Raw genomic sequence first — 15,132 nt, 5'->3', positions numbered from 1 at the left:
TTTTGGCCTTTTGCAACTAAAACTTTATGAACTTTCATGAACTCTGTAGATTTTTTTTTTTTTTTCATTTTGATTGGGTAAATACTTAATAGTGGAATGACTGGTAAGTATGTGTTTAACTTTTTAAAAATGCCGAACTGTTTTCCAAAGTGGTTTTACCATTTTACATAGCATTCATCAGTGCATCAGCATTTTAATTCTTTCATATCTTGTCAATACTTAGTAAGATATGAAATAAATTAATAAAGATTGAAATGAAAATCAAAGAAAAAAAATCAAAAGAAAAACAAAACTAATAGCTCACTCTGAAAAGTTCATAAAGGGATAGATAGCCAGATTGGTCAGAAAAAAAAAGAAGACACAAATTTCTAGCAACAGGGAAATTAATGATAACAGCACAAAAGACTTTACAGAAAATACTAAAAATAATAATAAAACTGTGAAAAATGTAGGACAATAATTTAAAAAATTTACATGCAAGGAGCAAACACTTAGAACAACATAAACTACCAAATTTCATTGATGAATAGATAAGAATCATATATCTATTAAAGAAATTAAATATGTAGTTTAAAACATTTCCACAAAGCAAACTCCAGGCTCTAGTGACTTCACTTCTGAATTATACCAACTATCTAAGAAGAAGTAATACTAATTCTATACAAACTCTTCTGAAAAATGAAAGAAGAGTGAATGCCTATCCTAAATCATATTTTGAATCCAGGATCACTGTGATACCAAAATCATTACAAGATATTATGAGAAAAGAACAGCTCAGTCAATATTTTTCATGAGCAAAAATATCATAAATAAAATAACCTGAAATAATAATATATAATAAAGATAATGCATAATGAATAAGTGAGGTTTATCCTAACAATGCAGCGTTAGTTTAACATTCAAAAATAAGTCCTCACTAGTGTGGCTCAGTGGATTGAGTGCCAGCCAGTGAACCTAAGAGTTGCTGCTTTGATTCCCAGTCAGGGCACCTGCCTGCGTTATGGGCCAGGTCCCCAGTTGGAGGCAACCACACATTGATATTTCTCCACCCCCCTTTCTTTCTCCTTTCCCCTCTTTCTAAAAATACACAAATATAAAAAAAATCCAAGTTATTCACTACATGAAGTGAAAAAAGGAGAAAATTTAGATATTATGTCAAAGATGCATGAAATATGATAAAATTCAACACCCATTTATGACAAAACCTCTTAGTGAACTAGAAATACGAAGGCATGTCCTTTCTCTGATAAAAAGTATCTTTAAGAGGTTAGAACTAATATTCTATTTTATATCTATCCCTTCCCTTGAGGTTTGGAACAAGGTTAGGATGTATACAATCAACATTTTGTTTAACACCATCTTGGGGGTCCTATCTAGCCAAGGAAAAGAATGAAAGATGAATCCAAATAAAATCCCTGCAACTATATTGTAGAAATTGAAAAGCTTGTTCTAAAATTTCTATGGAAATGTAAAGGCCCTAACAAAGTAAGTTAATTGTGAGCAATAAGTTGGAGGACTAAAACCACCCAACTCAAGATTTATTGTAAACCTATAGTAATTAAGAAAATAATGTATTCACATTAAGGCAAACAGATCAATGAAACAGGAGAGAATGTCCATAAACAGGTCCATCTATACATGGTCACTAGCTTTCCTTTTTTTTCTTTTTTTACTGTGTGGTTGCCTCTCACTTGCATCCCCAACTGGAGATCTGACATGCAACCTACTAATGTGCCCTGGCTGGGAATCGAACCAGCGACACTTGGCTCGCAGGCCGATGCTCAATCCACTGAGCCATGGCATCCGGGGCTTGTCACTAGCTTTTCAAAGATGCCAATAACAATTATGTTGAAGCAATTGAATGTGTTACCCTGGCTGGTTTGGCTCAGTGGATTGAGCGTCGGCCTGCGAGCTAAGTGTCGCTGGTTCGATCTTCCAGTCAGGGCACATCAGAGAAGGAAAACTCTGACTCCAAAAAACCTCCGCTGCCTTGTGGCATACCTCTTCAGGGGAAAGGCTAAGGGAGTAAACCCCGACAGAAAATCCAGAGCCGGAGTCCCTAAGGCGGTTTGACGTTGTAGTCAACACCGGCAACTCCTGCGGCGCACCTGAAGCCAAGCTGTATTGACTCCGTCTTTCCCTTGGACCCTTCAGCTGCGAAGAGAGGGGGGGGTCTGCTGCATGGGCAACAGCAGACGCTCCATGTCACCCTGCCCAGGCTCTGTAGCTTCAGCTTCACTAGAGAGGACACTCCAGCGTCATCGATGTCGATTCAACACGGGAGGAGACAGATACCGTGTCACTCCCGAGTCGGACTGCACAGCCATTCTCGGCGGTGCAGATAGACTCTTAAGAAGCTACACCATCGTCTCTCGAGACGGACGGCTGCCGCCGATGCCGCCACCGACGAATTGAATGTGTACAAGATATGCTTGGATAATTCTGTCCTCCCAGAGAGAAAAGAAGCTATCAAAAATCACCAGGGTTATGTCACAAAGGACTCAAAGAGTTATAGTGAAGGGGCTTCCACTGGCCAGAGCTGTCACAATTTCAGCATTAATAAACACAGTAACGGCAATATGTTAAAGCATGTCAAATTTATTTAAATTTCTGAATTCATACACACACACACACACATGCACACACACACAAACAATTGCTGAATATTGGAAGATGCTACCAAACCATTATTTATATTGTAAACTGATAGATGATGGTTAAATATTAAGTATCAATCTGCTTTTCTTAAGTGTCCTATACCACAATGTAACCAAACAGTAGTTGAAGTTTCTTTTTATATAATAGAAGCATTCCAGCCTATCTACAGAGAAGGAATGACAGAATCTAAAATATACCAATTTTGCAGCCCCTAATTAAACCTTAGACTTAGGTTTTGGACATAAATGGCTGCTGACATCACAGAGAGAAAGACAATGAGATATTATATGTCTCCTGGTGGAAAGATACAACATCATCTATGAATCAGTTTTACTAAAAAGTTGAACCTGAGATTGTATTGATCTAACCAATATTTTATAGGAAATACAGAAGAAATAATATACATAACTATACCATATAGATGCCATCAGCAAAAGTCCAGTCTGTGAGGAACTCAACAGGATAAGCAATTCAATTTATTCAACAAATATATTGTAATCTTAAAAAGAGGGAGGGAGAAAGATAAAGGGAAATATAGAACAAACTATTGGCAATGTGTGTCAATGTAGATTCAAACTAACATCAAAATATTTAAATAAAATTCATGATATTAGAAAGTTAGTAATTAAATATTTGATCACATTAAGGAATTATTAATTTGTGCAATGTGAAAATGGTTCTGCGGTTATGTATTAAAATATAATCCTTATCTTTTAGATACATACTGACATATTGATGGATGAAATGCTATTATTTGTGGGATGCTCTTTAGAAAATATGACAGCAGGGAGAGATTGAGCATATAGATAAAACACAATTTTCTTTGAGTTATTGTTCAAGTTAACACATTGTGTATGGGTGGCGAGAATTCTTATCATTTCTAAAAGGCATTTAAGTTCCCTGGTACGCAATGTGTTAAGTGATAGGCATATAAGGGTTCTGTTTGTTTTTTTTTAATGTTTCAAATGTTTAATTAGAAAAGCTAAAGAAAAGTCATTGATGAAACTGTAAGAATATTTGCCACATAAATAAGACAAAAAAGTAATACCTTTGCCATATCAAAAATAATTCATACAAATTGACCTCAACTAAAAAGTAACAAAATATACAAACCATGAAGGAAAAAATATTGAAAATTGCATTACATTGAATTAAGAACTTCTGTAATCAAAAATAGAAAATACAAACAAGACATAATTTGGAAGAAATCTGCTATACCATATATATGTATATAATAATGAGAGTCTAATAGGACTAAAAATCTTTCAGATCCATAGAAAAACAATCCACTAGGCAAATGGACAAGATACTTGAAAAGATAGTTTCTCAGAAAAGGAAGCATGACTCAAAAATTCTATATCTAGGTAGAGAATCTCTTGTCCCTGAGTACCAGTAGTTTATATGTACAAGAGTGTTTAGTGTAAGATTGTTCAAATAACAGATAATTCTATCAACAACAACAACAACAAAAAACCACATGTATAAATTGTGGTATACTCACATAATACAATAAGATTAGTAATGAAATAAAGTGCCAGGCAGCACATAGATAAAACTTGTGGAACATAAAGCTGAGTGTAAAAACAATACACAGCAACATTATCAGTTACATTAAAATATATGAATAATGGTATCTAAACTTATATGTCTATCTGTAGTTTAAGAGTACACATTATTATAGAAATATATTTTAAAATAATGGTTATGATAATCATCAAATTTGGATAGTTCTCTTTGTCAGGAAAAAGGGCTTCTTAAAGGAAATTTGGCAAAAGGTAAAACAATTTAAAGAAACTCAGTGAAGGCTAAAGGGGGAACGAAACAAAAACAAACACAAAAGAATCCACACCAAGATTCACCATAATCAAACTGCAAAAAACTACCACCCACAAAGAAAAAATCCTAAGAACCATAGAAAAAGGTCACATTAATTATAGGGGATTAACTATTCAAATACTGTAGTTATTTCATTAGAACCATGGTGACCACGATGAAGTGTAACAACATTTTTTAAGATCTGGGAGAAAGAAAAAAAAAACCAAACACCTGTAACATACGAATTCTATCTCAAGTGAAAACTGTCTCTTTCAGGAAAGAAGGTAACATAAAGATATTCTTACTTCCAGCCAAAATGGGGCCTAGACAGACATGCTGCGTTTTCCTCCACAACTAAGAAGGAATACAGCTACTTAAAAACCAGAAACAACCAGAAGTTCCAGAAAATCAAACTGCATGGAAGTCCAGCAAACAAAGATATAAAGAAGAAATACTCATCCAGACAGGTAGGAGGGGCCAAGCTGGGGTGGAGAGGACACGGTGTGGTGGCGGCAGCAGCAGCAGCGGTAGTGGCAGGCTGGTAGAAAGCACAGGCACACATTTTCAAAAGTTGAGAGGGACACATGGGGAGCACTCCCGGCACCAGACCAGACCACATAGCTTACAGTTGCAGCGCTGGGGAAAATAAAGCCTTATTGCTTTTGACTGTGAAAACCAATGAGGTTTGGGGCGGAGGAAGAAACTGCCAGTTTCTCAGCAGAGTCTGCTTGTTTAAAGGGCCCCCAGAGTCCTAGAATGTCTGCAGACCCACCCACTCTGGGAATGACAGCCAGGGCAACAGCTAAGAGGCTCCAGTCCCATATGAAGTGGGAGAAGTGCCTAGAAAAGGGGCAAATGCTGAGCAAGCGGCATTGTTCCCTCTCAGACCCCTCCCCCAGGTACAGCACCACAATGTGGTGAAATGAATTGCCCTGTACTGATGAATACTTAGGGCTCTGCCCCTTATAACATAACAGGAGTGACAGCTCTACCTAAGACACAGAGGAAAACAAACACAGGAACCTGTCAAGATGAGGAGACAGAGAAGTATGACCCAAAAGGGGGAATGGATCAAGGTTCCAGTGGGAGAATTAAGTGATGAGGAGATAACCAACCTAACAGACACAGAGTTCAAAACACTGGTGATAAAGATGCTCACAAGCTTGACAGATATGCTTAAGTATGGCAAATGCATAAGGGAACAAGTGAAGACTATGCTAAATGGAATGAAGGAAAATCTAGATAAAACCAATGGTGAAGGGAAGGAAACCAGGGTTCAAATAAACGATTTGGAACATAAAGAAGAAATAAACAGTAAACCAGTACAGAATGAGGAATCAAGAATTGAAAAAAATGAGGAGAGGCTTAGAAACTTCTGGGACAACTTTAAACATGCCAACATCCAAACTACAGGGGTGCCAGGAGAAGAGGAAGAACAAGAAATTGAAAACTTATGTAAGAAAAGAATGAAGGAAAACTCCCAGGATTTGGCAAAGGAAACAGACATACAAGTCCAGGAAGTACAGAGAGTCCCAAATGACCTAGACCCAAAGAGGACCACACCAAGACACATCATCATTAAAATGCCAAAGGTTCAAGATAAAGAGAGAATCTTAAAAGCAGCAAGAGCAAAGCAGGGAGTTGTCTACAAAAGGGTGCCTATAAGACTATCAGCTGATTTCTCAAAAGACACTTTGCTGGCAAGAAGGGACTGACAAGAAGTATTCAATGTGATAAAAAGCAAAGACTTACAACCAAGATTACTCTATCCAGCAAAGCTATCATTTAGAATGGAAGAGCAGATAAAGTGCTTCCCAGACAAGGTAAAGCTAAAGGAGCTCATCACCACCAAGCTATTATTATATGAAATGTCAAAGGGAATTACTTAAGAAAAAGAAGATCAAAATTATGAACATTAAAATGACAACAAACTCACGGCTATCAACGACCAAATCTAAAAATAAAAACAAAACCCAGCTAAGCAAATCAGAATAGGAACAGAATCATAGGTATGGGGATAATTTTGAGGGTTATTAGCTGGGACGGGGAAGGGGAGAAATGGGGAAATGGTGCAGGTATTAAGAAGCATAATTTGTTGGTACAAAATAGACAGGGGAAAGTTAAGAATAATATAAGAAAGGGTGAAACAAAAGAATTTATATGCACAACCTATGGACATGAACTAAGAGGTGTGGAATTGCTGGAGGGAAGGGGGGTACTTGGCAGATTGGGACAAAGGGAGAAAAATTGAGACCACTGTAACAACATAATCAATAAAATGTACTTAAAAAAAAAAGACATTCTTAGATGAGGAAAAACTAAAATAATTCAGGGACAGAAAATTCAGGGCCAGAAAATCTGTTCTAAAAGAGATGTTAAGGGAAGTTCTATAGACTGAGGAAAGACAGAGTTAGAAAGGAACCTGAAATATCATGAATGAAAGGGAAACCAAAATTAAAACTATTTAAGTACATATAATAGACTGTGCTTCCCCTGTTTAGTTATTTAAGAGCAAAAGTATTACATTATCTAAGTGGATATTTGGTGTATGTAGATATAATACATAACAACTATAACAAAGGTGAGAGGGATAAAGAGACATATATAGGGCTAAGATTTCTACATTCCACTTAAAAAGTTAAAATATTTATTCATAATTGCTTGTAAAAAGCTAAGCACCTTGTTATCTGGAACGATAACCTAAAAAGTTTGTACAAAGAGACATAGTAACAACAATAGCCATGGACAATTGGAAACCAAATTTAAAAAATACCATTTACAATAGCATCAAATATTGAAATATCTATGGATAAATACAATGCAACATATACTAGATCTTTATGCTGAAAACTGTAAAATCTGTATTAAAGAAATCAAGGACAACCTAAATAAATAAAGATATCATATTTATAGATTGGAAGACCCTGCTTAGTAAATATTTTTTTCTCCTCAAAGTGATATATAGATTAATTTAATGTACTTCATTTAAAAAAGCCGAGTACAACTTTTGTAGACAAGCTGATTATAAAATTTATATAGAAAAGACAAATGAATTAAAATAACCATAAAAATTTTGAAGAAGAAAAAATACAGGTAGAATTATACCTGATTTAAAGTCAATAAAGAGCTACAATAATAAAGACAGTACAAAATTAGTAAGGGATAATCAATGAAACAGAAAATGAAAAAGCAAATCACAGACAGAAAGAAAATATTTACAATGACATCTCTGAAAAAGGCTTGTATTTAGAATACATAAATAACTCCCAAAATTCAAAAGAAAGAAAACTACCTAATTAAGAATGAGCAAAAATGTCCAACAGATACTTTACCATGTAGGATTTACAAAGACAAAAGGCAAATGAATAGACAGTCAGCATGATTATCCATCAGGGAAATGCAAATGAAAACCATAATGAGATACCACTACATCCACTAGAATGGCTACAATAAATGTTACTGATAATACCAATGATTGCATTACTGATGGGAATGTAAAATGTTACAGCACTCTGGAAAACTGGGGCAGTTATCATAAACTTTAACATACACTTACCATATGACCCAGTAATCCCTGTTCACGCAAAGTGCTGAATACAAATACAGTAGTCCCTTGCTATTTCGCGGTTCACTTATCGCAGCCTCACTGTATTGCGGGATTTTTTAAAATACGTACTGCTAACCTTTCTATTCATAATCACCAAAACCTGGAAATAATCCACATTTTCTTTAATTGGTGATTACATAAACAATCTCTAGTGCTTACATACAATGGAATACCACTCAGCAATAAAAAGGAGTACACTATTGGTATGTACAATAACTTGCATGAATTTCAAAGGCATTATGTTGAGTGAAAGAAGTCATTATTAAAAGGCAAAATACCTTGTGATTCCATTTATAAGACATTCTCCAAAGGAAAAAAAGCTATAGTAATGCAGAACGTATCAGTGGTTGTTCAGGGTTATTAGTGGGAGGGAGGAAGGTATGACTGCAAAAGGAAATTTTTAGAATGTTGGAACTGTTCTTACGTGATTGTCTTGAAGGCCACACAAATCCACACACGTTAAAAATTCATGAAATTGTACCAAAAATTCAATTTTGCTTTAGAGTAATTTAAAAGCAAAATACCTCAGGATCTTTTTTTGAGATGAAAAAAATGCAGAGACAAGATCAGAAGCAGGGACTATAGGGAATTCAGAGCTCTTAACTCTCCTTTAGTGTTGCTAGCCCTAAGAGCGTAAGAGAAGTGACGCTGTACAGAATCTGTCCTCAGGGTTCAGGGTTAAAATTGAAACTAAGGTTTGATTTTGGTGAATGGGAAATTGGGGCACTTCTAATAATATATAATTTGTGATGTTACTACTGTACATTTCTAAAATTCACAAAACAGAATGAGTCACATGCCATTATTCTTAGGGTGGAGAGTAGATAGTTAAGCGCCGCTCCCCCTTCCCAATATGCATCAATATAGTTTCAGAATTCATCATTTAATAGATTATGACTCCCAGCTACACTTAAATTTACAGGTTTGATCCCTGGACAGTTGTCACAGATAGACAGGTAACCTGGGGAGGTTGAAAACTATTTTCCATCTAGCATATTTTCCTTCAATACCACTGAGACGTTTTGATATCAGTAAGACCAGTCTGGGCTGCGTTAAACACTGGAGTTTTAGATCATCCTATGTCATTTAACTGGTTTAGAGACTGATAATTTAGTTTTATTGTCTACATTTGAGCAGATATGGAGCTGGTCTTCTTATAATTGTGTGTGTTGCAAGGACTCTTTGATGTGTTACACAAAAATCTTTGGAATTTAAAAAGGGGATCAAAAAAAAGGGGGGGAGGATCCAGAAAGCTTAGAGATGCATTAACTCCACCTCAGTGATACTGAGAGTGAAATACAGCTTCAGGGAAGGCAACATTGTCTCTCCTTAGGCTCCTGAATCTTGATGAGACTAATCAAACTACTTACTCAGAGAGGAAAGATTTTGGACTTTTCCCCCTTAGATATTAACTGATAAGAACCAAAAGATTTAACTTTTATACTTTAAATTTTCCCTTGAAATTTAATAGTGAGAGGGGATTAATATTGTTTAACTGTGAACAGTCTTATAATTTTTAATAGTGTACTATTTAGAGGATTTTCATGCTGTCATCTGGGTTCCAGTGAGCTCTAATAGACAACATGAAGTAACACAGTATGAGATAAATAATAAAGTGATATTTCTACAGGGCTCACAGTTGCTTTGCAGTTAATGTACTTTATTTATTACTCACTTCAGAGTTTTCTAAAATCATTTTGAGCATTACAAACATTATTTTGCAATTTGTTAGGTTTCATGTACTGTTCATTTAATAGCAATAGACCCTTCATTTAATTTTTCTAAAATGATGATATAATGTTAAATTCAAAACACTAAATCAGTACTAGGGATCAAATTCTGAAAGCAATATAGGTATAATTGTTGGTAAGAATCACTCTAAAGCAGTCATTTGCAGATTTATCTATATTTAAGCAAAATAAGCCCTCTAAACACCAGCTTTTCCCAAATCACTATGTAGTATTTCTTATCACACAAGTCACTTACCATAAGCACCTTTATTTGCTTTCTGGTCAGCAACAGGATAAATTAATTTTATATCATCATGAATCTTCTTCTTCTTCTTTGGAGAATAAGCTTAAAGAAAGGTAATAAAACATTTATTTTTAATAATAGTGATGACAGAATTACCCAAGATAGACTATCTCCTCATGTCCTAGAGTAAATTAAGCCATATGCTAATCTATATGTGGGACTGTGGAGAGGAATTGGAGAAAATGGAGAGATGTGAAATATGAAGAAAGACAATACCTCTTGAAATATTATCCCTTCAAGTTAAATGATATAGTTGGAGGGACAGATTTTTCTTCTGGCACAGAGGAAAAGCTGCACACAGCTCAACTGTAAAATGTAATTTTCTCTTTGTGGGGATGCATACCAATGTAACTACTGGTGGGAGACCCACCAGCCCACAGTAACTATTGCAGTTGTTAGATGTGCCTCACAGCCTGGCATGAACAAACATATACATACCCCTTCTTCATGATAGAGGTAATTTAGTTCCTGCTCCTCACCATTTACAAGGGTAAAGGATCCTCGCAACATGTGTGCTCAATGGGTTTTTATTAGAGATGTAAAATGTGAGAATGATCTGTCTCTTCATTGGAGCAGAGTCACTTGACAGTGCCTTTCTCTCCCATTCTCTTTGTGTACCTCTGGAAGCTGCCTACTTCGTGGAAGATGACAGCATTACTATAGAGGTACAATTTAATTTCATTTGTGAAACAAATTTTCTTATCTTCTGTCACCTTGATAATACAAATTAAATTTATATTCTACTTCTTCAAAAGGGGGGTTTGAGGTAGTAACTGTTTAAAATGTCTACTTGAAACCCTTTTCCTATTTAGTAAGACAATTAACAGTTGAAAAGTAAGGAATGTATACAGTTACTGAAGTGATTTCTTTTCATACATTCATACATACAGTAATGAGTGCTCTGTGAAGGACCAAGGTTACAATACTATGATTGATTAAGACAGGAGTATGTAATAATTGTATCAAGAATGACACAAAGTACTATAGGGACTCAAAGGAGAAGGATGGTCCAATTAAGGTAATTAAGAAAGACTTGATGGAGTTTCATTTACAGTGGAGCTTAAAGAATTATAGGATTTGGATAGATGGTCGGTGAGCCTGTCATTCCAGTCTAAGACCATTGCAAGAGAGTCACACGTCAGTAGTCTCCTTTGATTGAGAAGTTAAATAAGCCAAAGGCTAACTATGGGCTATAAGTTTTAAACACTTGATAGGAATTATTTTGGACTGTTAATTGTTTTCAAATGATGGAACTGTGGCTTACAGAGCTTAGGCTATTTGTCCAAGCTATTTACATGGTTAGAAAATGTTAAAGCAGGACTTGGACTTCAGCGGTTTGTCTCAAGAGTCTGTGTATGTAATGCTTAGATCACAGTTGCCTTCTTCAAGGAGATACGTGAAATAAAGCAAAAATGTTACATTTGGTTTGGACTCTAGATGATGATTAATGGTTGCCTAAAAAGTCTGAGATTCATTTAAGAGGTAATACGGATCTTTAAGTTTTGGGGTCAGGAGAAACCATCAAAATAGAGTTTTGAGTATAATTATGTAGCAGTTTTAAAAAGTGGATTTGAATTAAGTTAAATTAAGAGTCAGTGGAGATTAGAAGTTATCGACTAGAGTGACAAAGGTAGGCTCTCACCTAAAAACAGGATTAATGGGGCAAAGATAGGATTGATAGGATACTATGATGGTAACTGCATGGAAGATGATCATGTTTTTCCTGATACTACACAGTCACAAATAATTATTAACAACTCTAGATTTTTCCATTCTGGTCATGAAAATTTAATTAATTTCATTAATTAAATTGATTTTACAAATTCCCTATAGTCTTTTAATGTAATAAATAAAAAGGAAGCTGGGACAGTTTGGGTATAACAAAGTTGTGACTTGATGTTCCTCCTTTAAACTTCCTTCATTTCCTTTTTTCTCTTCCAATCTTCTTTACTTTCCTCCCTTCTCTGACTCCTCCCTTCCTTCTTCCCTTTGTTTTTCTCTGGTACCCTCTACTATTCTTTCTGGTTGGCAACATAGGAGAAAACTATGTTGGTATATAATAGGCATTATCTTACACACAACTTTGTCAAGTTTCAGTGGCAAAAAATACATTATTTTAAATATAGAGAAATTGATTAGAACTTCAGTATAGGCAAGCTTCTCTACTGAACCACTTGGTTAAGATCACTTCAGTTTGCTTTAATTATAATACATATGTCTACTTTTCAGCTTGAACTATAATAGGGAAATGCCTAGAGCTGTGCCTGGTACAAAGCAGGTATAGCAAGTAAACAAAGTTTTACAAAATAATTTTTAGATAGATACATAGAAGAAGTACTTTCTACAGAGCCACATCAACTTTTAATGTTCTTACATTCACAGTGTGTTCCATCTTGTCCTCCACAATCAGACGTATTTCTTCCCATCTCTTCTCTTTTATAGCCATTTTCTTGCATTCTTTGTAAGTGATAAGCCATTTTTTTCTCTAAAAGGGCTTGTTTCTAAAACATTACAGAAAATTTATTGGTTAACATCAACTTGCTACTACTTAGAAACGCAAAACAAATATTTATAATATTGGAAATGAACAGTCATTCCTGTTTTGTGACTTGTAAGTTTACTTTAAGTACAAATATGAAAGGTACTAGGGGCGAATTTCTATTTGTGGTCACATATGATGAATATACACATTTAACACAGAGATAAAATTTACTTCACTATACATATTCAGGGAAGTAGTCCAGTTTCAGATCAGAAAGGCTGGTCTCTTAATCCATAGTTATCCTGGGAATTTAAGGAAATTTCTAAATCATCTTTAATTGGAGGATTACTGAGGGACTTAGTCACAAGTCACTCAGGCCTATCATTGGTAAACATAATATAATACATGAAATGTGACTTCCCTTTGTGAATCTCCGGACTAATATCCACCCTGGATGTACCAGAAAGGATATAATTGCACAGAGCAAGAACCTCCAAACTTCTCAAATGGTTCCCTAGTATATTCAACAAGAAAATAGGTCAGTATATGTATGTGGGGAAAAAAAACTTACCACAGCCACAGAAAGGACCATCCTAAAGGATTAGAGAGAATAGTGCTCCTCACCTACCTATCATATCTATTCTCACCAGCCACTCTGGAAATATTTCATTCACAGTGCATTTGGTAGAGTGTTAAAATGAGTCTCACCTCGGTATTGGGGAATATCTAGTCCCAGATTAAACATGGTTCTGATTCCATCTAATGAATTTTAAAAAGCAAGACCTATAACAATCAAACTGTCTCCAAACAAAGTATCTACATCCAAGGAAAAAGTTAAAAATACTTATAGGAATATAAAAATACACAGCACCTAAAAAGTAAAATTCATGATATCTGGCAACCAATCAAAGACTTCTAATCATAGAAAGAGGCAGGGAAATATGACCCCTAAAATGAGTAAATCAAAATTGATCCAGAAATGACACAAATGTTAGAATTAAAATAAGAACATTAACATAAATAACTACATTCCACATATTTAAAAGGTAAAGAAGAGACATGAAAGATGTAAAAATGATCTAAATCAATTTTTAGAATGCATAAGATAGTAATGTGATGGATATATTAATAGCATAGTAGACAGTTCAAAGGAAGAGATTAATTAATGTCTGTTGAGAAAGAGAAACCATCTAAAAGAAAAGACTAAGAGAAAAAAAATTGCAAAGCAAAAAGAATATCAGTGAGATGTACATCAAGCAGCCAATATGACTGTAGAGAGACGAGAGGGGCAAAAAAAAAATTTGATAATAATGTTTACCATCACTATTTCTATTCTACATTATACTGGAGGTTCTAGTCCATGCAATCAGGCAAGAAAATAAATAAAAAGAGAAGAGAATTTAAAGAGAAGGAATAAAACTACCTTTATTTACAGACAATATGATGTAACCCACTCCACTATTGACATTGTGTCTGTCACTGCTGACTGATTAACATGTAGCTTATAGATAAACAGCATGTTTATATAAGAATCCTAGGAACTAATTTCAAAAGATATAGACTCAGATCTTCAGGTATTCCAGCTCCAGGAAATTTGTTGACTGTGGATCCAGGATGACGTAAATCCAGGATGACTAACCCACGATGATGTACACTGGACCGTCCATTGCCTTATTAGAATGAACTGTGCTTGTCTGTACATAGAGAACTTTTCAATCCCTTCCTCTTGATCTTTTTGTTCTGTTCCCCTCTATCTCTTTATAAAAACCTCTGCCTGCACCAAGATGGGGAGATGGGCTCTGAGACATGAGGCTCTCATCTTCCCAGGGAGATGGGCTTTGAGACAAGATCCCCTCATCTTCCAGATAGCTAGCATCTGAATAAACCACTTTCTTCTCAAGTATTGGCTTTTGAAGCAGCAGGCAGCCAGACTGCATTCAGTTACAGTACTACTTATTTAAATAATTATTAAAAATATAATAATCAAGACAGTAAATTAGACAAGTTAGAGCAAAAAAAGAGTTCAAAATAGACTAATACAACCTTTTTTCCCACAAAGATGCAAAGACAAAAATTATTTAAAGATTTATATAACTCTAATTAAGCTCATAATGTGGAGTAAAAATATATATAATGTCTAATCTGGAAGAAAAAATATCTAAAAAATATTGAGAAACACACACAAATGAATTAAAATCCTCTTGTATTAAAGCATAATTTTAAAAGACAGTTTACAAAAACTCCATTGGAAATATCAATACTTCGAATAGCTCTGCCATTAACATAGCTTGAACTGTCTGTGGCGTTACCAGGCCTACCATCAGTGGTCTCTAAAGGGTTCTCTCAGTGCCAGGACTTATCCATTGTACTAGTTGCCACTAAAATTGGCTAGGACCCACTGAACAGGAAGTAGCATTAGGCAAAAATTAAGGGGGAACCTGGAGCATTCTTTTTTCTTTCAAAAAAAATATATTTTCAGAGAGGTCTGAAGGCAAAAAGGCTAACTTGGACAGAAATCCCACTTTTAAAAAGTGGT

At 35.1% G+C, this 15,132-nt stretch overlaps 1 protein-coding gene across 1 annotated transcript in view; it reads right to left on the bottom strand.

The window, feature by feature from the left end:
* FSIP2 (fibrous sheath interacting protein 2) overlaps positions 1 to 15,132 on the bottom strand; it is a 77,095-nt gene that overhangs the window by 54,134 nt on the left and 7,829 nt on the right. The window contains exons 8-9 of the mRNA XM_090287853.1: positions 12,495 to 12,615; positions 10,107 to 10,156 (exon numbers count right to left, since the gene is read on the bottom strand). Coding sequence (XP_090143979.1) covers positions 10,107 to 10,156; positions 12,495 to 12,615 — 171 coding nt within the window. The remainder of the gene's footprint in view (positions 1 to 10,106; positions 10,157 to 12,494; positions 12,616 to 15,132) is intronic.

The sequence above is a fragment of the Furipterus horrens genome, unplaced genomic scaffold, assembly GCF_987537825.1.
Source record: "Furipterus horrens unplaced genomic scaffold, mFurHor1.1.pri manual_scaffold_1, whole genome shotgun sequence".
NCBI lineage: Eukaryota > Metazoa > Chordata > Mammalia > Chiroptera > Furipteridae > Furipterus > Furipterus horrens.
This window is presented reverse-complemented; position numbering and strand designations above follow the sequence as displayed.